Raw genomic sequence first — 25,556 nt, forward strand, 5'->3', positions numbered from 1 at the left:
CAAGATGTTGAAGGATGTAGTGTAGAGCCATATTAACAGCATCATCTGTTGATCTATTTGCTCGGTATGCAAATTGCAGGGGGTCTAACAGTAGACTTTTGCCCCATTTATGGCAGTTCTTGCCATGCTTGTTAAGCGAATCGCTGCAATTGTTAACTTAATAATATAGTTGTTGAAAAAAGCTGGCTTCCCCCTTGACTTTGCTTGTCAGAAGGTCGCAAAAGGCGATGACATCACCCCAGGACATTGCAACTGTCAAAAATATAAGTCAGTTGCCAAGTACCCAATTTTTAACCATATAAATAATGGGGATGCTGCAATGGTCATAAGTCACCTTATTTTGGTGCTGTTTTAACTTCGAATGGTCACTAAATGAGCTGTTGTAAGTCGAGGGCTACCTGTTCTGTCTTGTCCTTTTTTTCCAGCAATTTCTTCCCAGCCTCCTGGAATATATTGAGCACTGTATCTACAGTGATGATGCTGTGATCCAGCAAGCGGCCCTAGCAGTTCTCTCTAGACTTATCCTAAAGAAAGCAGAGCCTCCCTCTGTTGGATCAATGGCATATGAGAAGTATCCTCTTGTTTTTGCCGAATCAGCTAAAGGGTATGTATGTCTTCACCTTATCTGGAATTATAGAAATGATGTTCCTCAGAACTTGTTAAGTAAACTTAGATCAGAGGTCTTCAGACTTGGCAACTTTAAGATTTGTAGACGTAAACTTCCAGAATTCTCTGGGCAGCACAAGTCTTAAAATTGCCAAGTTTTAGAACCCCTAGTTTAGATAGCCTAGCAAAAGATCTGTTTTAACATCCTATAAAGACTCTTTAAATCCCGTTTTCGTTTAGTTGTTTTGCAGTTACTACAAAACAGGAAGGACTTTAATTGCTGCAGTTCTATCAGTACTAAAATTCATTCACTTCTATTTGTTCTGCCGGGCTCTCTGGTAGAAGCCTCCCGAAAATTCACGGGTACAAATTTCAGACACTCCCACGTTTGAAAATTCAAAACAATGTCCTTTATCACAAAATTCAAAAGAAACAAAGCACCCTTTTTGTATTGCAAAGAGCACTCTTCCCCAAAACAACCTTGTCGACTGTACAAGTCCCTTAATCAGTCCTTAAGTACTTAGCTAGTAGCTGTGAAGAAACGTCACAGCCCTCCTTCCCACGAAGTGAAATACACACACACTTTACTCTGCTTTGGTGTCAAAGGCGTGAAAAATCCACAAAGTTCAGACACAGCGAGGCACGATCCTGAAGAACTGCGATCAGATAATCTTCCACAACGGCCAAACTAGCACATTGCTATTTATAGCAGCAGGTCTAATTGCTGGAACCCCACCCAAACACAGGTGGCCTCTCTTATCTCCTGTAATATTTCCTCAATTGGTCTCTTCGATGCATAAGTCTGCGCCTGCGTGGGTCTAACACTTCGTCATCCGAATCGACCAAAGATAATGATGATTGGCTTCCTGGGCTGTGTGCCAAGCCCCCCTCTTCCAAGTCACCCCCACCTTCTTCGTCCGAGGAAACTGCACTCCCTGACTCTGCCGGCAACAAAACAGGCCTAGGACATGTTGACGTTTCCCCTGCCTCCACTACCACATTCCCTGGGGCAGGAGCTGGGCCAGAGCCAACCACAACACCTATTAATCCAATTTGAAGTGGAAGACATCTATTGCCGCGGCTGTTCTAAGCCAGTGATAAAAGAGTTAATCTGGCCCTTTAAACATTATTGATTGTGTTGAAGCATTAACCTTTAGTCCAGTGGTTCTTAACTGGGGTTCTATCGAGCCCTAGGGGTTCGGTGAGTCAGTCTCAGGGGTTCAGCGGAGCCTCCGCCACAGAGGTCAAGACACACCCAACTCATTATGTAAATTCGTGATGACACTAAAGAAGGGTTCGGTGAATGGGCATATGAAACTGGTGGGTTTGGTACCTTAAACAAGGTTAAGAACCACTGCTTTAGTCAATGTAATAATTTCATATTTTAAAATGCCTTATTTAGCAACCACATTTGCGACGGGCACCAGTTGGGATCAGTTGAGGTGATTGCAAGTGAAACCACAGTTGTACTTTCTGTCTTACTTCAGCTTTCTGTTGCTTTACAGATTTGCAAAGGTTGTAAACGCAAGGAGTGGTCATAAAGTTGCTTTAAAAAAAAAAATCTTAACAGTGAATAGTTGTTAAAACACGGCATTTGCTATCTACGACCAGCTGTATGAGTACTTAATTCATTTAGAGTACTTCTCAGGTTGTGTTGCTACTTTCTAGTTCAGATATCACTCTTTAAGAATCAGAGTACAAGTTCATGTCTGATTCAACTCCATAATGATGCAAATTAACTATCTTTTGAAACCCAATGTAGTTGTTGGTTTTTAGATTTTTTAAAAAATCTTGCCTTTATTATTCTGCACAAATAACTCAAGGCAACAGACATACCTAATACTCCTTCCTTCCATTTTTTACACAACAAAAACTCTTGAGGTGAGTTGAGCTGAGAAAGTGATTGACCTGAACTCACCTAGCCAGCTTTCATCCCAGTGGCGAAACTAAAATTCACAATTTCCTGGTTTCTAGCCTGGTGCTTTAACCACTGGATAAACTGGTCTGTTCATACTTAATAAGCATATTGGCTTGGCTCGTTTTTAACTATTGCTGAGCATGAGTTTGTATATCACACTGAATAAAAACAAACAAACCGTGAGCTATGAACCAGATTTATGATAAAGAAAAATAACAAGAATTAAAAGTTCCAAAAGTGTAGGAACCTACCATATATTTTGGACTATAAGGCACACTTTTTTGTCTCTCAGAGGGGGTGAAAATGTCTGTGTGTCTTATAGACCAAAAATTGCCGAGCTCCCACCCACCCGCTGGCCGTTTTTTGGTCTACACACAGCCCGTTTTAGGGGCCCTTTTCAGCTCGTTTTCAGGGGGTTTTGTCAGCTGGTTTTTTAGGCTTTTTTCGACTTGGTCTTTTGAGGAAAAAATTGGCTGAAAAAAGCCTCAAAAACACTGAAAAAAGTCTTGAAAATAGGTCGAATAAAGGGCTGGAAAAGAGCCCCAAAAAAGGCTGAAGAAAGGGCCAAAAATGGGGCCTGTGGACCATAGTTCCCTCTAAGCTGAGCAGTGAGCAATCTCTCACTTAAAAATCATCATCAACTCAGAGTTTTCCAAACCTGCCCAGAAGCCGAGGGAAAGAGTGAGAGGGAAGGAGAGAGAGAGGAAGAGAGGAAGAGAGAGAAACGGATAGAAAAAAGAGAGGAAGGAAAAGAGAAAGAAAAAGAATGGGAGTAAGGAAGAGAGAAATAAAATCAAAATCTAGTTTGAAACTAGCTCAACTATTTAAGTGGCATTTTGATATTGATAGAGTTGCCCTATAATGAGCGCACTGTTATAGACACACAGTACAGTATTTTATTTTGAAATTCTCTGAGGCAAAACAGGGTGGGTTTTTTATTTGTTTGTTTGTTTGTTTGTTCATTCATTCATTCATTCATTCATTTATTATTTCTGTGCCGCCCAGTCCCGAAGGGACTGCCGCTCAGACACTATACTTTTCCGCCCCCGCCCCCCCCCCAAAAAATAGAGGGAACACTGCTGTGGAGGCCAAAAACTTGTTTTTTGTTGTTGTTTTCCTCTTCTAAATCTAGGTGTGTCTTATAGTCCAAAAATATGGTAATCTGTTCTTTTGTGTTAATATAATGAATGAATAAATATTATGTATGTATGTATGTATGTATGTATGTATGTATGTATGTATGTATGTATGTGAGTTGCTAGTGCATAGGTGGAAGGCATAATCTCTAAAATCTGATAATTTTGAAATAAGAGTGCAAACAATTTCATGTAACTGTTATAGTATCCATTCAATTTTATTTTAGACTGAGTGGAAGATATTTGAGAAGTAAGAAGATGGGAGAAAAAGAAGAGAAGACTGTGCTTGATCATATTCTGTCTTGCATCAGATTCCCCACAAGTGGAAACACAGCTGATATTTCACAATCGTGGGCAGCCCTTGTAGTTCTTCCACATATAAGGCAACTATAAATCATCTTGGCTTACCTTTTACTTCTTTTCACATTCTGGAGTACATGTATTATAATTGACGTGTAGATCATGGGACTTATTCTTCTGCTTTTTAGAATAACATCTAGAAACATCTATTTCTAACTTCCTGATTCTGTTAGCACCAGAATTAGGAAGTTAGAAATAGTAAAATAACCCCAAATACTTCATTAGTTAAATGACTATTTAGAAATCCAACAGTTGAAAGTCAGGATTATTTGCAGTATTATCAATGATAGCTGAGCAATTTCCTGGATTTATTGCTGATCCCTTGCTTGCAGTCATTGTGTTAACAAATAAGCAAATTTAATAGAAAATAAAGACTTGGATTACTTTCTTTAAAAAAAAAAGTTATTTCCAAAGACCCAAGATAGACATCTTATTTTGGAGTTGCGTGTAAAGAAAACTAGATACATCTGACAGTTACCTTTAATCTGCTACTCTTCGTTTTTCTTACAGTTTTGAATGTACAGCAGAATAGAATAGAATAGAATAGTAGAATAGAATAGAATAGAATTCTTTATTGGTCAAATGTGATTGGACGCACAAAGAATTTGTCTTAGGTGTATATACTCCCAGTGTACATAAGGAGAATAAAATACGTTCATCAAGAATAAAAAGATACAACACAGTTGTATCTTGTACAATAAATAATTCTTTATTGGTCAAATGTGATTGGACGCACAAAGAATTTGTCTTAGGTGTATATATTCCCAGTGTACATAAGGAGAATAAAATACGTTCATCAAGAATAAAAAGATACAACACTTAATGTTAGTCAAGGTTACTACTAAGCTATCAAATGGTACTAGGAAACAAATAAAAACAATATAATTGAAAGATACAAGCAACATGTATAATAAGTGGGAAGAGATAGATTACTAGTAAGGAAGAGAAGAATAATAGTAATACAGTCATAGTAAATTATTTGACAGTGTTATGGGAATCAGTTGTTAAGCAGAGTGATAAGCATTGTCCTTGTGTCTAGTTGCATCTTTTTGAGGGTAGAAGTTGAAACAATTTATGTCCAGGATGTGAGGGGTCTGTAGATATTTTCACAGCCCTTTTTTTGACTTGTGCAATATACAGGTCCTCAATGGAAGGCAGGTTGGTAGCAAATGTTTTTTCTGCAGTTCTAATTATTCATTGAAGTCTGTTTTTCTTGTTGGGTTGCAGAGCCAAACCAGACTGTTATGGAGGTGCAGATGACAGACTCAATAATTTCAAATAGGCCAAAGCAAATTACAAAATTTCTCTCCTAATTTTCTCTCTCCTTAATTACTCCTACTACTTAATCACTGCTATTGTTTCTTTTTTTCATAATTTTGGGTACATTGGAGGGTAAAATAAGATCACAGCGTGAGGGTGGAGTTCAGAAACTAATTGTTAGCCTTCAGTAAAATTATAATTTATGTTTACATTTACATGTTTGATAGGCCACTTGTGAAAGAAAAAATTACACCAGTGTTTACAAGGTTCTCAGAGAGTCTCTTTGTTGCCCTTGACAAAGGACAGTTCTGCAAAGGTTAGCACTTTACCTTAACTTGTTCTTTCTTTGTCAGCGTCAAGTAAAAATAAATATGATCTGTACTATTCCCTGACTCTTTTCCCTTTCCTTTGTAGAATAGTGGTTAATTTTAACTGCTGCAGGATTGACCATCCCTTATTTTGTCCAGATTTTTAAAAAAACTTTGCCTTTCCAGCATGATCTTTGGAGGTAACCGCAGTTGCCAACATGTTTCTTGGAACCATCCAGTTTCCTCCCTTACTCAATATAATTCTTCTATTTTTTAATAATAATAAAAAAAGAATGGGTAGCCACTTGCTCAAATGTTATAACTTCCGTGCATTTCCAACTGTGCATTTTGGTCCTGCATGAATCCCAGAATCATTCTTGGAAAAACATTTTGGGGCTGCATCCCAATGCTTTATTTGCCTTCTAATAGATGGATAATTTGTGATGACTCTCACCATGATGACATTCACGTTTGAAGTAGTCATAAAATGTTCTCAAAATTCCAAATGTGCCTCTTGGTCATACAGTGGTACCTCTACCAACAAATGCCTCTACTTAGGAAGTTTTCTAGATAAGAACCGGGTGTTCAAGATTCTTTTGCCTCTTCTCAAGAACCATTTTCCACTTACAAACCCAGCCTCCAAAACTGTAACCAGAAAAGACAGGGAGACATCTCTGTGGGGCCTCTCTAGGAATCTCTTGGGAGGAAACAGGGCCAGAAAAGGTGGGGAGAAGCCTCTGTAGGGCCTCTCTAGGAATCTCCTGGGAGGAAACAGGGCTGGAAAAGGCAGGGAGAAGCCTCTGTGGGGCCTCTCTAGGAATCTCCTGGGAGGAAACAGGGCCTCCACCCTCCCTGTGGTTTCCCCAATCGCATGCATTATTTGCTTTTACATTGATTCCTATTGGAAAATTGGTTCTTCTTACAAACTTTTCTACTTAAGAACGTCGTCACGGGACGAATTAAGTTTGTAAGTAGCGGTACCACTGTAAAAAGTTTGGCACTTCTATTTTAAAACATTTTTTATTTGTTTGATTGACCTAATCTACTGTTTTAGTGCTTTAGTTTGCTTTTAATACAATATTAAACAGTTGAGATAAATAAATAACAATACAGGGAAAAGATTGTATGGAAAAAGCTTTGTTCTTAAACTACTTATTTCTGCTGTGGGAATAGCCTGAACTTCTGATACAGATTGCATTATTACACTAAGGGTCTTTAAGTCTGTTATTGTTTTGTGGAAGATGCATGCTGGAAAGATACATCTACATCACTGATGTGCACATGTTTGCATAAAATACATTGAAAGAGAAAGAATTTTTTTCTAATCTGCTATTTATCCTCTGTATATGATCAGTTTCAGCTTTTCTTATTCAAACAAGTGTCCAGATTTTTGATAATTTTACTTACTTACTTACTTACTTACTTACTTACTTACTTACTTACTTACTTACTTACTTACTTACTTACAATATGTTAGATTTTTCCTGTGCATTTAATTTACCTTTTGAAATTGAGTTAGTATTTTTTTCACATTTATCCATCTTTTCTATAAGTTTATATCTAGGTTTATAGCTAAAAATAGAAATATTTTACACGTGTGCATGTTTTGTAAGTATTGAAATGATATTTTTATAACTTTTAAAGTATTTCTGAAATGGGCAGATGGACTAAAACACAATTTATTTTTCATTTTCTCAGGAAACTTGTTTGTGGCTTGTCAAGCTGTGAGTACGCTTCTTAGTTTAGTGGAATCCTTGGAAATTTTAGACCTGTTACCAGTGGAACGCATAAAGACTTTATTGATGTATGTATAACAGGAAAACATTTCCCTATGAAATAGCAACTTTAGCTGAAGTTAGCTTATTTTATTCTATGTTGTTTCTGAGACAAGGAAATACACACACACACATACAGATGCAGATACAGATATAGATAAGAAATGAAAGATAATCTTTGGGATATAACAATAGTTGGGCTGGGATTGTTGCTGCTATGTGATGAAATCATAATGCACTATGTCACTTATTGATGGCAATCACGAACAGTCCCAGCTGTTGCAATAACCTCAAGATGTATGAATTGTTAAATAGGAAGAGGTGAAAGTCTAAGGTAATGGGCATGGGGATGCTACATGTGGTTGAAGAAGCCAGGGAAGGGCGTAGGAGGGCCTGTGCAGGCTGCATGTGAATCATAGGAAGCTGGGGGAGAGCCTGTGAAATCCTGCATGAGCCATGGGATGGAGCAACCAAGAAAAAAAAATGGAGAGAGAATTAGCAGAGTGACTTGTGGTCTTTCCTGCTAGTTTTCTTGTGGGAAATTGGGAAGGTCTCAAATAGCAATCATGTGACCATGGCATCCTGCAGTTGCCATTGCAGTCATAATTGCAACAATAGTTATGGACATGCTGCATTGGCCAGATTTTTTTTCAGAAGTCCTGTAACGATGGTGAACCCGTGCCATAGGTGGCACATGGAACCATATCTGCTGGTGCGCAAGCCATTGCCCTAGCTGAGCTCCAACCTCATGTGTTTTCCAGCCAGCTGATTTTTGGCTCACACAGAGACTCCGGGAGGGTGTTTTTGGCTCCCAGAGAACCTCCAGATTGATGGACGAGGTCATTTTTTCCCTCCCCGGCTCCAGGGAAGCCTTTGGAACCGGGGGAGGGCAAAACATGAGCCTACTGAGCCCACCAGAAGTTGGGAAATAGGTTGTTTGCGGCCTCCAGAGGGCCTTCAGGGGGTGGGGGAAGCTGTTTTCACCCTCCCCAGGCATTGAATTATGGGTGTGGGCACTTGCGCATGCATGATAGCACGTACACATGCTCTTTCGGCACCCGAGGAAAAAAAGGTAAGCCAAGGACTACTTATAGTGTGTTAAATATTTACATGTTTATTGCTAGATCTAGAGTTTAACATCTGTTGAAACTCTTTTTTTACTTGGAATGTTTAAAAGACACAGTGGGCGTTTAGTCTATGTTATACAGCATAGATGGGACTTTCCCCCCTTGTATTAATGCATTCCCCAAGGTTAATAATCACTGACCGTTTTTCAGATTACTGGAAAAAAAATACTTCATGGTAGAAATGCCAACTATTGTAAAGGGTCCTTGGAAATATAGCTGGGCTGGGAAAAGTAGAAAATGGCACCTGTGCATTTAAAGGGTTCAGTTCCCATAGGCTTGAAATTTTAGGTAAAAATGACATGGACCAAAATTCAGGAGGTTTATATTGAATCCCCTAATGGGATTCATGCAGCTTGCTGCTGCATGAGATTTATTTGAATTTTGCCATCAACTGTGCTTAGGTTTGAATGTCACTGCCATCTTACCTGCCGCTGAGGTGCATATTAGTGAGGGACTAATTAGCATCAATAGCAACAGATAAAACAATTGTTTTGTAAGACATGGGTCCTCTATAGGTCAGTGATGGTGAACCCTTTTCCCCCTAGGGTGCTGAAAGAACATGCCCACATGCATAATTCAATGGCTGGGGAAGGTGAAAATAGCTTTCCCATCCCCCGGAGGCCTCTAGAGGCCAGAAACGGCCTGTTTCCCAACTTCTGGTGGGCCCAGTAAACTCATGCTTCGCCCTCCGCGGGCTCCAAAGGCTTCCCTGGAGCCGCCCAGAGCCTCTGTGTGAGCCAAAAATCAGCTGGTCAGCACACACATGAACATTGGAACTGAGCTAGGGCAACAGCTTATGTGCCCAGCAGATATGGCTCTGCACGCCACCTGTGGCACCTATGCCATAGGTTCACCATCACTGCTATAGGTTATTGGTAACCTGAGAACCAGTGTGGTAAAATGATATAAGACTAAGATACAAATAATAAAGTGCAGTTTTACCATGGCATAAACTTAATATATGGCATTAAAGCAAGCATATTATGCTGTTATTTAAATTAATCCATCTATCTATCTATCTATCTATCTATCTATCTATCTATCTATCTATCTATCTATCTATCTATCTATCTATCTATCTACCTACCTACCTACCTACCTACCTACCTACTCTATCTTTCTAATCTAATCTATCTATATCTATCTACCTACCTGCCTGCCTGCCTACCTACCCTATCTATCTATCTATCTATCTATCTATCTATCTATCTATCTATCTATCTATCTATCTGTCTACCTAGTCTGTCTGTCTGTCTATCTAATCTATCTACCTACCTACCTACCTATCTTATCTAATCTATCTGTCTATCTATCTATCTAATCTATCTATCTATCTACCTATCTAATCTATCTATATCTATCTACCTACCTACCTTATCTATCTATCTATCTATCTATCTATCTATTTTACTTCTATGCTGCCTAATCCTGAAGCACTCAGGGCGGCTTACAAAGTAATATAAAAACAATACAAAAAGGTACAATAATAAAAGAAGTCGGATATAATTTTAAAACAAACCCCGTAATAAAACCCATAGTAGAAAAAAAACAATCAAAATTTGCAATATGAGCTATGAAACATATCAACTGTATAGAGGTTTTGTAAACATTAAGATTAAGTAATGCAGGATAAGATCTTAAATATTTGAAAACAGACAGCAGAGATGCTGTATTTGCTTATGGCTAACAGTTGGATTGAATTTATCCTCCCTCTTCTTGGAGGCTTATCATACTCGACTGCTCTTTGAAGAAAAAGATTCTGTGCTTAGAAGACGCTAAAGCCAATTTGACATCTCGTTTGGTCTCCCATTAAAACTGGCCAGTTAATGTCCATATACTTTTACTTGTTTTCCTTTTTCCTCCCTATCCCCAACTGTGTTGTTGTTAGTTACTAAGTCATGACCAACTCTGCACAATATCAAGGTCTTCCATTTTCTCCCAGAGTTTGCCCGAATTCATGTTCACTGCACGAATAGCACTGTCTAGCCATCCTTTTTTCTGTACCACATCACTAAGAATGTAAGATGTTTTTTTATAGAAAGCTTGGGGTTTAGTTAAGGCAACAACAATGTAAAATAAAGTAAAACTTTTAAAACTGTTTTGTTTTTAAACTATATCTTGATTACTGTTTTCTTTTTCCTTAGGACATTTCCTTCAGAGCCCTCTGCCTTACTGTTGGCTGATCTCTATTTTACAAGATTAGCATTGTGTGGTTATCACGAACACTTGTCTAAAGAAACCCTGATGGAATTATTTTCTAAATTGCAATTCAATATTTCTTCCAGTGTACCTAAAGTAAGTTGATATCTGTTCTGTTGGGCTCTCTGGTAGACTCCTCCCAAAAATTCACAGGTACAAATTTCAGACACACACACACGTTTGAAAATTCAAAACGATGTTCTTTATAATGAAAATTCACTTAAACCAAGCCCTCTTTTGATATAGCAAAGAGCACTTGTCTCCAAACAAACTGGTAATTTCTACAAGTCCCTTATCAGTTCTGTGATACTTAGCTTGCAGCTGTGAGGCAATTCACAGTCCTTCTTCTTTCACAAAGTGAAACACACTTTGCCCTGGTTTAGTTTCAAAGCAGGGAAAAATCAGCACACCAAAAGGTCAAAGTCAGTAAAGCAGTCACGAAACACAAAGATCAGATAATCCTCCACAATGGCCAAGCCCACAGGCTGCTATTTATAGCAGCCTCACAAATTACCACAGCCCCACCCAACCACAGGTGGCCTCATTTTCTTTGATAATAATCTCTCAGTTGTTGTTGCCTATGCATCGCTCTCCGCATGCGTAGCTGTATCATTAACTCTTGTTCTGAATCCAAGGAGGAGCTAGATAATTGATCTCCTTCTGAGCTGTCTGCCACACTCTCCTCCTCCCTGTCACTCATGTCTTGGTCAGAGGAGCCTTCATCATCAGATTCCACCGGGGGCAAAACAGGCCTGCAGCATGTGGATGTCTCCCCCACATCCACAGTCCTTGGGGCCAGAGCTAACCACAACAATATCCAACTTATTTATTTATTTATTTTGCTTCTCCACTCTTCTTTCTTACTTCACAAAGAATCACTGCTGTAGAATGTGCAGTAAAACTGCAGCGATCACAGTCTGTGACATCTAATGTGTTCTCACCCTCATGTCAATTAGTGTTACATACATAATACTTTGTGTTGAATCCCCTCTGGCACTACCCAGACGAACAGGAATGGTCTCTGGCAATGATTCAAAAGAAATAAATCAGGACACAGAACAAACATTGGAGGATATTTAAATCTCTGTAATCACATTCATGGATCTTAAGGATAACTGCAAAAAAATCAGTTTGAAGGGTGAAATTGCAGAACATGAATTGTTTGCTATTAAAATATGATTCCACCCATTTTACCTTAAACATAAATTATCAACTTGATATTTTCTCTTAGAAGTCAGAATTTGTAATTGTACTACTTTTTTCCATGATACTAATACATTGCAATTTCTTTAAAATATAGAAATGGATATTCGTTTTTTTACTTCCTCGTATTGACTTCCACTTTCTTTTCTTTTGTCTACATCAGATGTAACAAATTTTGATATAAATTAAATTATTAGTCTGAAAGACGTAACCATACAACACTTGTCGGCAAAAACCCCTCCCCATTTAGGTATAATAGGTAACCCCATTTATGAGAGGTAACAGGAAATAAATATATATGTTGTATTTGGAATACACTATTCCTATCCAAGTAATTTGGAGTTTTTAAAAAATCCTAACTTTAGTGATATTGACTAAAGCTCATGGAAGATGAAGTTAAAAATATTTGAAGACATAGGTTATCTATTACTGGCTTACATATTATCAAATGAGTTAATGAAGCATGATATTTTTGGAACAGGTGCGACTGCTAACCATACGGATTTTAAGTCGTTTTGACGACCTGCTTTCAACAGGAAATCAGGTAATGTTTTAAATTGTAATTTAGTGCAACAAATGGTACAGCATTCATGTGGAAAGAGGCTTCTCCAGTATTTCTAAAACCGCTAAAATTGCAGTGATAGGATAAACCATAGTATAGGTCTAGCAGTGTTCTCTAACTCAGTGATTTTCAACCTTTTTTGAGCCGCGGCACATTTTTTACATTTACGAAACCCCAGGGCACATTGAGCGGGGCGAGGAGGGGGGGGGGCTAAAAAAAGTTTGGACAAAAAAATGCTCTCTCTTCCTCACTTTCACTCTATTTCTCTCTCCCTCTTTCCCTTCCTCTTTCTCTCTCTCCATCCCTCTTTCTTTCTCTTCCTTCCTTCCTCTCTTTTTTGCTCTCTTTCTCTCTCCCTCCCTCCCTCCCTCTATGTCTTTCTCTCTCTCTCCTTCCCTCCCTCTTTCTCTCTCTCTCTTGCTTTCTTTCTCTTGTTCTCTTTCTCTCTCTTGATTTCTTTCTCTCTCTGTTGTTCTCTTTCTCTCTCGCTCTTTCTCTCTCTTGCTTTCTTTCTCTCTCTCTTGCTTTCTTTCTCTCTCTCTCTTGCTTTCTTTCTTTTTCTTTCTCTCTCTCTTCCTTTCTTTCTCTCTCTGAGCTTCGCGGCACACCTGATCATATCTCACGGCACACTAGTGTGCCGCGGCACACTGGTTGAAAAACACTGCTCTAACTTATATTTCTGAATGTCGGTCTGCCATTATTTTTGGTGCATTTAGAGCTTGGTGAAGGTTTTATTCCTGCGAAATATTTTATACATTAGTAGAATTTCTTTTTTTCATTTAAACCAATAATGAATTGCTAGGAAGAGCTCTGATTTAAGTTTAGGCTGATGTGGTTTTTTTCTGGTTGAAAACAATACGTGATGCTATTCATGTCTATGCACCTAATGTTTTTTGACATGGTGGATTATCAGCTGATTTCTAGCAACCATTAGGAAACTTTCTGCTAAATAAGCTATGAATGCATTTGGCTTTGAAGAAATTTTCTCATGCATTTTTCCCCCTTATTTGCTAAGGATGTGGGGTTATTTGGTATGTTGCTTCAAGCTGAACTTGTGCCAGCAAATGTCAATGATTATCGTGAGAAGCTACTCTACCTGAGTAAGCTCAGACATGACTTGGTGTGCTCCATGACCGCCGAGGGAGCTTTACAGGAGGTAAAAGTATCCTTTGGGAAAAGTCTTACCATAATTGCATTTTCCTGGATCATGCAGTTTTTGTATATTATCATAATAGATTTAATAACATGCTGAGAAACAAAACCAATTCACCACCAGTGGTGAAGATCAGGATTTCCATGGAATATAGAGATGATTTATTTTCTGATCAGATAAATTTGTGGTTATGTGGATGTATAAGCTAATTATTAATTTATGTTAGCAATTAGTTTTCAAATCAGAGGCAATTATTCTGTTGTTTTTAAGGCAAAGACATTTATCTTTATTTAATTACACTAGCTTATCTTTCTAGTAAGTCTGAAATATTTTTATTTTCTTAACTAAATGATTTTTAAATTGGGCAGATGTTTGCAGGAGGGCACTCAGGGTTGTATAAATTACTAAGCTGAAATGGGGTTCAGTGCATTTTCCTTTTGTAACACAGACCACATTTACACAGAACATTCATTCATTCTATTTCTACACTGCCCATCTCTAAAAGGACTCAGGACAGTTTACAACAGGATATAAAATACATTTAAAAACATCATAAAAGATTAAGAAAAAACAGTTAAAAATCATATGCATACATATCCAAGGCCGGAGCTCGTAAAATTGTGAGATCAGTGGCCCCAAACCTGCCGGAAAAGCCAGGTCTTAAGTGTTTTCCAGAAGGTCAATAGAGTGGGGGCAATCTGAATCTCAGTGGTTAGTTGGTTCCAGAGAACCAGGACGGGCCCACAGAGAAGGCCCTTCCCTGTGGGCCCACCAGATGACACTGTTTAGCTGATGGGGCCTGGAGGAGACCAGCTCTGTGGGATCTTACTGGTCGCTGGGAACTATGAGGTAGAAGGCGGTCTCGGAGATAACCTGTACCAAAGCCATGTACGGCTTTAAAGATAATAACCAACACCTTGAATTGAGGCTGGATATCAATAGGGAGCCAGTGCAGGTTGCGGAGGTTTGGTGCAATGTGAGTGTACCTAGGTGCATCCACAACCACTCGCCTGGCTGCATTCTGGACCAATTGTAGTCTCCAAATGCTCTTCAGGGGTAGCACCATGTAGAGTGTGTTGCAATAATCAGACTGTGAGGTAATTAGGGCATGAGTGACTTTGCGGATAATCTCCTGAATCAAGTAGGATCATAATTGGTACAAACCAGTGCAAAGGTCCCCTTAGCCACAGCTGTTAGATGTTGGTCCACTCTTAGCTGTGGGTCTAGGAGGACATCCAAATTGTGAACCTATTCTGAGGGGGACAATTTCTCCTCCCCCTCGAGCCAAGGATGGACAGTCGATACATTCTTTAGGCGGCAATACCCACAGCCACTCGGTCTTGTCTGGGTTAAGTCTGAGCCTGTTGACACCCATCCAGACCCTGACAGCTTTCAAGCACTGGCACATCACATCCACTGCTTCACTGAACTGACATGGGGTGGAGATATACAACTGGGTATCATCAGCATATTGTTGATACCTCACCCAAAATGTTGGATGACCTCCCCCAATGGTTTCATGTAGATATTAAATAGGAGGGGAGAGAGAACCGAGCTCTGAGGCACCACAAACAAGGGGTCGAGGGGTTGACCTCTGTCCTCCTGCCAGCACTGACTGTGAACAATAGGAGGAAAACCACCGCAGCACGGTGCCTCCCAACCCTAGCTTCCTTAGTCGTCCCAGAATGATACCATGGTCAATGGTATCGAAAGCCACTGAGAGATCAAGTAGAAACAAGGTAGAGGAATGACCCCGATCTTGGGCTTCCCAGAGATCATCCATCAGCATGACCAAAGCAGTTTCCTTGCTATAACCAGGAAGTCAGATTGACAAGGGTCCAGATAATCCATTTCATCCAATGATCATAGGAGTTGAGGTTTGAAGCTCTACAAGCTTTCCCACAAAGAAAAAATTGGAGACTGGATGGCAGCTCTTTAATTCTGCTGGATTGAGGGAAGGCTTCTTCAGGGGTCTCACCACTGCTTCCTTTAAAGGTTGCGGGAAGGACCCTTCACTCAATGACGTGTTAACTAAAGCCTGAAACCAGCCTCGTTTCACCTCCCTGCTGGCCGAAATCATCGCTTCCACAGTTTGTCTACTTGTTCAGTCTCAGTTATGCATGCCAGGTCAGCCCCCTCTTCCAAAATTAAATCCTGAACAAGGGTGGCTTTGTTGACAACAGATCTGGCATGAAGCAAAGCAGCCTGAGGCCAAGGCCCTGATATCCCAAGTCACCAGGTATACGAGAGAGGCTGGAACAAGTAATGGCTTTGAAACGGAGAGTCTCACTTGGCAGTATTGTGGCTTCAGTTACTGTACTAGTGGTTAATCATGGAAAGAAACATCCTTTGTGACGAAAGAAAGAGCCATTAATCACAATCCATACCCACAGTATGTTATTGGTCAAGCGGTTTAGTATGAGATGGCATGTCATCCAAAATTTGATTAAAAATTAACTTCTAAGAAAACAGCTGTTGTTACAAGAGTGACTACATGTGTAGCTAATAAAGGAGGATATAATATATGTAGCCCAAGATTTCAGGGGGGAAAGTTCACTACTATGCCAATTGTTATTAGAATTTAAGGAAATTCACATAATTAACACATTGGATACAAATATCCTGATGGTATTTAAGAAGAATATCTTTGTAGGCCAATGATCTTGTTATATATGTAAAAGTTGTGATTTTGAAAGAGGCAATCAAACATTTTAGCATGTTATTCTAGGTGCCTCTTCGGTATTTACTGGGAATGCTTTATATCAACTTTAGTCCACTGTGGGAACCTGTGATTGAGCTTGTAAGGTAAGTCTTTGTTTTTTCAAGGAAAAGACCAAATTGGGTATTGTGGTTAAGGATTCAGATTCAGGTCAGCCCTAAGCCATGGAAGCTCACTGGGTGATGTGGGATCAGTCCCTCTAAGCCCAATCTTTTGTAATGGGAATTGTTGTAGGAAAGAATGTGGTGTATGCCACTTTGAATTCCTGAAAGAAAAGCAAATACAGTAGTACCTCGTGATACGAACCCTCGTCATACAAACTTTTCGAGATACGAACCCGGGGTTTGGAATTTTTTTGCCTCTTCTTATGAACTTTTTTCGCTTTACGAACCCACCGCCGCGAACGCCAAACCCGGAAGTTTGGCAAAAGTTCGGGTTCGGCGTTCGGGTTCGGGAGAATGCCAAGAAACGCCGCCCCGCCCGGCTGTCACCTTCGCAGAAGAGGCTTGAGCTGTCGGCTGGTCGGGAGGCTCAAACGGAAGTGGGGAATCCCAATAGGGAATTCCAGGGGAGGAGCTTTGACATCACGGAGATGTCCTTCCTGGCTGGCTGAAACATGGACTCCAGGAAGGACGTCATCGTGACGTCAAAGCTCCGCCCCTGGAATTCCCTATTGGGATTCCCCACCTCCGTTTGAGCCTCCCGATCGGCCGACAGCTCCACGGCTCTTCTGCAAAGGTGACAGCCGGGCGGCGGTGCTTCTCGGAGTTCACCCGAATGCCAAACCTGAACTTTTGTCGAACTTTCAGGTTCGGCGTTCAGGAGAATGCCGAGAAGCCCCCCGGCTGTTTCGGAAGGTGACAGACTGGCGGCGGCGCCCAGTGGAGTGCCGTTTTTGTGATTTTTTGGGGGGGGCTTGCACCCATTAATTGGTTTTACATTGTTTCCTATGGGAAACATTGTTTCATCTTACGAACTTTTCGCGTTACGAACCTCCTCCTGGAACCAATTAAGTTCGTAAGACAAGGTATCACTGTATAGTTCTAAAGTTAATTGTATCATATACCTGTGAATTATGTAGTTTAATGTGCTATGTAGTAAATGTCTTATTTCTGGTGAAACTATTGAATGTGCCATTCTCTTGTAGGAAGGGAAAATTAACATTGTTCAGCCTATGAGAAATGACTTTGTTTTCCGCTTACTATTTTTTGGTACCTGGTAGAGTTTTTTTTAAATGTAATAGATGATTTATATAATATGAATCCTATTATTCATATGATATGAAACATGATTCATATGTTATGAAACATGATTCATATGATATGAATAGACCAGGGATGGAGAACCTTTTTTTCCTTGGGTGCTGAAAGAGCAGGCGCGCACACTATCGCGCATGCATGAGTGGCCACACCCATATTTCAATGCCTGGGGAGGGCTAAAACCACTTCCCCTATCCCCAGGAAGCCCTCTGGAAACTGGAACCAGCCTGTTTCCCAACTTCTGGTGGGACCAGTAGGCTCATGTTTCGCCCTCCCCAGGCTCCAAAGGCTTCCCTGGAGCTAGGGGAGGGTAAAAACACCCTGCCCCATCACCCCAGATGCTCCCTGGAAGCCAAAAACGCCCTCCCAGCGCCTCTGTGCAAGCCAAAAATCAGCTGGCCAGCACACACATGCACGCTGGGGCTCAGCTAGGGCAACAGCTTGCGTGCCAGCAGATATGGCTCCATGTGCCACCTGTGGCACCCGTGCCATAGGTTCGCCACCACTGGAATAGACAGTATATAATGCCTGAGTTAATTTGAAATCGTAGCTTTCACATTCATCATAAAGATACTATTGCAGAATTGCATGTTACATTGGAATTTTTTGCTGCATCTACACACTGCAGTTCTACCTGACTGGTCCACGAAAACTGTTTTGTTCCATGAATGAATTTAGTCTTATGGAATTATGTTGGTTCCACCCAGTGGTGGGTTCCTACTAATGCCGTTCAGAGTGCCACACATGTAGGAACCCACTGATGAGGCAATTTTTGCCGACTTTCCCCCCCAGCATCTCTGTGTCGGAAGAAGCCCCGCCGTCCACCCTCATCTTAGAAACATAGAAGACTGACGGCAAAAAAAGACCTCATGGTCCATCTAGTCTGCCCTTATACTACAGTGGTCCCTCGACTTGCGCGTTCTCGATTAGCGCGAAACGCTGCAACGCGGTTTTTCAAAAAATATTATTTAAAAAAATAAAATATTAAAAAATAATTTTTTTTTAATTCTGTTCCCTGAATGGAGACCGCCGGCCGCTCAATCGGGCCGGCAGGGAACAGAATGGAGCCTTCCGCGGCGGGGCTGGTAAGGGGGGGAGCCGAGGGGGGAGCCGAGCCCAGCCCCGTGGCATTCGCTTTCCTCCCGCCGGCAGCCGACTGATCGTGGGCTCCTTCGCAACCTCGGAGAGCTTCCTGGTTTTCGTGAGCTTTCATGCCCCGGAAGCTCTCCGAGGTTGCGAAGGAGCCCACAATCAGTCTCGGCTGCGGGTGGGAGGAAGGCGAATCCCCCGTGGGCTCCGTTACATCTTCCGCTGCCAGCCAGGCCATGCTGGCGGCAGCGGAACAATCGCTGGCTGTCAACTTTTCTTTTTAAAACTGGGCAGGAGCTGACTTGCCTCCCCAGTGCTAAAAAGAAAAGTTGACAGCCAGCGCCACGCCTGGCTCGACTTCCCTGGCTGCTTGGCCGGGGAGGCTCGGCCGAAAGCGGCTGGAGCGGCAGAGCCGAGCACGCCTTCCGCCCGGGAAGTCCTGCCCCTTCATCCCCACCCCTCGCCCCTGTGGTCGGCGGGGATGAAAGGGCAGGACTCCCTGGGTGGAAGGCGTGCTCGGCTCTGCCGCTCCAGCCGCTTTCGGCCGAGCCTCCCCGGCCAAGCAGCCAGGGAAGTCGAGCCAGGCGTGGCGGCGGCAGCGCTGCTTCTCCGGTCGCCCGGTCCTCTCCTGCCTCCTGCGCCGATGTTCCCCGCTGCGACGGAAGGCAGTCGCTTGGCTAGGGAGGCTCGGCCGAAAGCGGCTGGAGCGGCAGAGCCGAGCACGCCTTCCACCCAGGGAGTCCTGCCCTTTCATCCCCGCCGACCACAGGGGCGAGGGGTGGGGATGAAGGGGCAGGACTTCCCGGGCGGAAGGCGTGCTCGGCTCTGCCGCTCCAGCCCCTTTCGGCCGAGCCTCCCTAGCCAAGCGACTGCCTTCCGTCGCAGCGGGGAACATCGGCGCAGGAGGCAGGAGAGGACCGGGCGACCGGAGAAGCAGCGCTGCCGCCGCCACGCCTGGCTCGACTTCCCTGGCTGCTTGGCCGGGGAGGCTCGGCCGAAAGAGGCTGGAGCGGCAGAGCCGAGCATGCCTTCCGCCCGGGAAGTCCTGCCCCTTCATCCCCACCCCTCGCCCCTGTGGCCGGCTCATCCAGGGGGGCGTGTGTGGACTGGCAAGCGGCAAGCGGAAAGACCAAGGGAAGGTTCCTTCAGCCGCCCAACACCTGATCCGCTCCGCAGCGCGGCAGCAGCGAGGAGCCGAAGATGGGGTTTCCCCTTTGCCTTTACCCCATCTTCGGCTCCTCGCTGCTTCCGCGCTGCGGAGCAGATCAGCTGTTGGGCGGCTGAAGGAATCTTCCCTTGGTCTTCCCCGCCGCCCACACGCAAACTCCACCATCTGCGCATGTGCGGCCATGAAAAAAATGGCGCACATGCGCAGATGGTGGTTTTACTTCCGCATCCAATATAACGCGGAAATCGGTTAGCGCGGGAGGTCTTGGAACGTAACCCCCGCGCTAACCGAGAGATCACTGTATTTCCTGTATTTTATCTTACAATGGATATATGTGTATCCCAGGCATGTTTAAATTCAGTTTAACTGTGGATTTACCAACCACGTCTGCTGGAAGTTTGTTCCAAGGATCTACTACTCTTTCAGTAAAATAATATTTTCTCACGTTGCTTTTGATCTTTCCCCCAACTAACTTCAGATTGTGTCCCCTTGTTCTTGTGTTCACTTTCCTATTAAAAACACTTCCCTCCTGAACCTTATTTAACCCTTTAACATATTTAAATGTTTCGATCATATCCCCCCTTTCCCTTCTGTCCTCCAGACTATACAGATTGAGTTCATGAAGTCTTTCCTGATACGTTTTATGCTTGTAGCTCGTCTTTGGACCCGTTCAATTTTGTCAATATCTTTTTGTAGGTGAGGTCTCCAGAACTGAACACAGTATTCCAAATGTGGTCTCACCAACGCTCTATATAAGGGGATCACAATCTCCCTCTTCCTGCTTGTTATACCTCTAGCTATGCAGCCAAGCATCCTACTTGCTTTTCCTACTGCCCGACCAGTATCTTAATGCCAACCTTTATTCTTTGTCCGCAGAACAGCTGAGAAGCTGTTTCTCAGTAGACGCCAGAAAAAAAATCACAGAAAATTGCATCATTAGTGGGTTCCTACCGGTGCGGTGCTCTGGACTGCACTGGTAGGAACCCACCACTGGTTCCGCCCATAGACATTAGAATGTGACCTCAAAAGTCTTTTGTTCAACCTGAGTCTGGGAGAAAATGAATGATGCCAAACATTTGTGGGAAGGAAATTTGCTTAATGAGTAGATGTTTGAGAAGTGAAGGAGTGCAGTTTCATGCTTGTGGCCATGCAGTTTAAGGACTCGTTGCACAATCAAAGAGTGGAGAATAAGGTTCCTCATCTTTCTCTGTAATTGAGTTTCTGGGTGGAATGGCTCCCTTCTCTCGCTCACATATGACAAACATCTAGCAGGCTGAATCCAGGGAGCTTTTCCATGAGTGGAGGTGAGGAAAGAGATGAATTCCCTGTTGCACAAGAGGTTGCATAAGTCTTAAGATGAGTTCTTGACCTGTGTTTGTGCTATGAGTAATAAGTACCGTATCTCTCAGAAGCTGAACTGCCAGAATATCTTTCAATGACATTACTCACTAAATGATTTCCCACTTTGTTCTTATCTCTGCATACCTGTGTTGTAGATAAATTACTATAAATTCCTTCTTACGAATTGCCCTTAATAATTAACCAAAAACATAATTGCAATTACATACATACATATATGCCTACATATATCTCTATCTACCTACCTACATATATATGTATATGTATGTGTATTTTATATATGTGTGTGTGTGTGTGTGTGTGTGTGTGTATATATATATATATATATATATATACATACACACACACACACATATACACATGTCACATTGGTTTTTTTGCTGAATTTGAAAATTAACATATACCCGTGAAAATCTATAAAAACAAATACACACACACACATATATATATAATGGTCTTGGAAACACCAGCCTGAAGATGACGAGTGGGACCTCGTCGAAACGTCACCAGAAATTTCCAAATCCTACACGGGAAGAAACCCGAATATACCAAGACCATCATACCTGTACCCGTGAAAATCTACGAAAACATATATATACCCGGGTTTCAGAAATTTTTTGCCTCTTCTTACGAACTTTTTCCTTCTTACGAACCCGCCGTCGCCGCCGAGAAGCCCCGCCGCCCGGCTGTCGCTTTTTGAAACAGCCAGGGGGCTTCTCAGCATCCTCCTGAACCCGAACGCCAAACCTGAACTTCCGGGTTCGGCGTTCGGGAGGCCGCTGAGAAGCCCCGCCGCCCAGCTGTCACGTTTTTAAACAGCCGGGGGGCTTCTCAGCGTCCTCCTGAACCCAAACGCCAAACCCGAACTTCCGGGTTCGGTGTTCGGGAGGCCGACGAGAAGCCCCCCGGCTGTTTTAAAAGGTGACAGCCGGACAGCGGGGCTTCTCGGCAGCCTCCCAAACGCCGAACCCGGAAGTTCGGCAAAAGTTCGGGTTCGGGAGGCTGCTGAGAAGCCCCGCCGCCCGGCTGTCACCTTTTAAAACAGCCAGGGGGCTTCTCAGCGTCCTCCTGAACTCGAATGCCAAACCCAAACTTCCGGGTTCGGGAGGCTGCCGAGAAGCCTCCCGGCTGTTTTAAAAGGTGACAGCCGGGCGGCGGGGCTTCTTGCCGGCCTCCCGAACGCCGAACGCGGAAGTTCGGGTTTTTTCATTCGGGTTCAGGAGGACGCTGAGAAGCCCCCCAGCTGTTTCAAAAGGTGACAGCCGGGCGGCGGCGTTTTTTTGCGGGGATTTTTTCGTTGCACGGATTAATTGATCTTACATTGTCTCCTATGGGAAATAATGTTTCGTCTTATGAACTTTTCGTCTTACGAACCTCCCCTGAGAACCAATTAGGTTCGTAAGACGAGGTATTACTGTATATGCATTATTACTTTTTGATTAATTATTAAGGGCAACTATTTAGAATGTGTATGTATGCATCTATTTATGTATTTGATTATGTATATATCTTTAAACTGATTAAGCCAATTAGCCAAATTACTTTATGAAGGATCCGACTACTGAACTCTCCAGTTTAGATGAAAATGTACTCTTCTTTACTGCTACATTGACCAAATTAAGGACAAAACTGAAAAGGGACAAATTTGAAAGAGTTCCTTAAGGATGTTTATGTTTATAACTTTGCTTTACAAAGGAAAATTCAAGAGGAAAAACCAAGAAAATAAATGCTTAAATAAATTTAAAGTACAGCTTTCAGAAATAAAGAACTGCCCTTTCTGATAAAGAATATGTGATCACCGAAATCAGTTCACTGTGCAAAAGAAAACTGAACAAGCAGAAACTTTTTAAAGAGAAAAGAATTAAGAAATAATCCCAACATGGTGGTTTTTATCCTTCGCTTTGTGACTTAATGAAGCATCATTTCCTGAATATTTCAGTGCCATCATTCTGGTATTAAACTATTTGCAGTTTCAAAACAAATCAGATTATGGAATGATATAGTTAGATATATTTATCAGATTTCTTATGTTTCTGTTTTTCAAACATGCAACAAAATGATTTTGGACCATGACACAGTCCTGTTTTATTATTTATTACTTAGATTTGTATGCCGCCCCTCTCCGAAGACTCGGGGCGGCTCACAACATGTAGAAACAAATCATGGGTAATCAGACAAGTTTAAAATGTTTAAATATTAAAAACCCCATATGCTAACAGACACACACACAGACATACCATGCATAAATTAAACGTGCCCAGGGGGAGATGTTTCAGTTCCCCCATGCCTGACGGCAAAGGTGGGTTTTAAGGAGTTTACGGAAGGCAGGAAGAGCAGGGGCAGTCCTAATCTCCGGGGGGAGTTGGTTCCAGAGGGCCGGTGCCGCCACAGAGAAGGCTCTTCCCCTGGGGCCCGCCAACCGACATTGTTTAGTTGACGGAACCCGGAGAAGGCCCACTCTGTGGGACCTAATCGGTCGCTGGGATTCGTGCGGCAGGAGGCGGTCTCGGAGATATTCTGGTCCGATGCCATGAAGGGCTTTAAAGGTCATAACCAACACTTTGAATTGTGACCGGAAATTGATCGGCAGCCAATGCAGACTGCGGAGTGATGGTGAAACATGGGCATATCTAGGTAGGCTCATGACTGCTCTCGCAGCTGCATTTTGCACGATCTGAAGTTTCCGAACACTTTTCAAAGGTAGCCCCATGTAGAGAGCATTACAGTAGTCGAACCTCGAGGTGATGAGGGCATGAGTGACTGTGAGCAATGAGTCCCGGTCCAGATAGGGCCGCAACTGGTGCACCAGGCGAACCTGGGCAAACGCCCCCCTCGCCACAGCTGAAAGATGTTGTTCTAATGTGAGCTGTGGATCGAGGAGGACGCCCAAGTTGCGGACCCTCTCTGAGGGGGTCAATGATTCCCCCCCCCAGGGTAATGGACGGACAGATGGAATTGTCCTTGGGAGGCAAAACCCACAGCCACTCCGTCTTGTTGTGGTACAATAGGAATAAAGCCCCACAAATTAAGAAAAGAACATTGCAAAATAGTTTCTTTTCTGTGAAGAAGACATGCCTATGAGTGTTAATATTTGATTTGTTCATTTACCTTTTTAAAAAAATAAAATCCTTTTTTTAATTAGATCCCATGCAGATGATATGGAAAACAAACTATTCTGGAAAGTTTATTATGAACATTTGGAAAAAGCTGTATCCTATGCTGGTAAGAAGTTGCGTATAAAAGACTCAATAATGATGGAGACTATGCCAAAGAAATAGTGTCTGACTTTCTACTCTTTCTAATCTTCTCCTCCGCCCCTTCTATCTCTAAGGCTCCAGTGGCAAAACAGACATTTTTGTAGTCATCTGCAATTGTTGCTTGCCAGTTTATTTTTTCTTTTTTTGTTTCAAAGAACACAGAACAATCTCTTTTTTATTGATAAGAGACCTCAATTTCTGGAAGTACCCAATTTTCTGGGCCGGCTGCAGAGCCGCAATGATTGAATGATATTTAGCAAAGTTGAAATCTTAAATTTTAAGTTTTTTAAAATTTCTTTATTAACCAGGACTTTAAATGTTTTTCTGCAAATTTGCAGTTATAGGTTAGCTGGCATGATTAAAAAGATGTTTATTTTGTTTTTAATGCTCATTTTGGCTATTTCTTTTCCATAGAAAAAGAGTTACGTAATGAGCTAGAAGAAGAACCAAAACCTTTTACGGATGTTGGAAGTGAGGAAATCTATCAGCATCATGTCGGAACTTTGTATGATGAGCAATTGAAAAGTCAGACATGCTGTCATGAGAGAATGGATCATACAAACTTTAGGTTTCTCCTTTGGAAAGCAATGTCAAGATTTGCATACAGGGTGGAATCCAGATCAAGAGAACTTTCTCCACTTCTACTAAGATTTATTAAGTAAGTGGGGATTTTTATGGAGTAAATACTTTATACTTATGTTTCACAAACACTGTTGGAATGTACTTAGTTACTCTTAAAAAAACATAAGCAGTTTTTCAATTAAATCATGTGATGGAATAGTTCATAATTCGGGGGGCCCAAATTTGGCAACTTTAAGCTATGTTGGCTGTAAAATTCTGGGAGTTGAAGTCCACAAATTTTAAAGCTACCAACAATGTTCCCTCTAATTTTTTTTCGGTGTGGGCAGAAAAGTATAGTGTCTGAGCGGCAGTCCCTTTGGGACTGGGTGGCATATAAACAAACAAACAAACAAACAAGCAAACAATCAAATAAGAAAAATCCCTTTTTTATTAAAAGAAATTAATAATTTTAGAAAACCAAAATCCATTACTATTAAAACTAAAACAACCAGCAAAACCAAAAACATAACTATTAAT

The 25,556-nt window shown here is 42.0% G+C and overlaps 1 protein-coding gene across 1 annotated transcript in view; it reads left to right on the forward strand.

The window, feature by feature from the left end:
- The window catches only part of UTP20 (UTP20 small subunit processome component), a 120,371-nt gene that overhangs the window by 21,934 nt on the left and 72,881 nt on the right, over positions 1-25,556 (forward strand). Inside the window, exons 12-21 of the mRNA XM_070755922.1 lie at positions 426-604; positions 3,888-4,043; positions 5,508-5,596; positions 7,287-7,392; positions 10,635-10,785; positions 12,374-12,436; positions 13,470-13,610; positions 16,336-16,412; positions 24,344-24,423; positions 24,873-25,116. Of these exons, the coding sequence (XP_070612023.1) occupies positions 426-604; positions 3,888-4,043; positions 5,508-5,596; positions 7,287-7,392; positions 10,635-10,785; positions 12,374-12,436; positions 13,470-13,610; positions 16,336-16,412; positions 24,344-24,423; positions 24,873-25,116 (1,286 nt within the window). The remainder of the gene's footprint in view (positions 1-425; positions 605-3,887; positions 4,044-5,507; positions 5,597-7,286; positions 7,393-10,634; positions 10,786-12,373; positions 12,437-13,469; positions 13,611-16,335; positions 16,413-24,343; positions 24,424-24,872; positions 25,117-25,556) is intronic.

The sequence above is a fragment of the Erythrolamprus reginae genome, chromosome 6 (assembly GCF_031021105.1).
Source record: "Erythrolamprus reginae isolate rEryReg1 chromosome 6, rEryReg1.hap1, whole genome shotgun sequence".
Lineage (NCBI taxonomy): Eukaryota > Metazoa > Chordata > Lepidosauria > Squamata > Dipsadidae > Erythrolamprus > Erythrolamprus reginae.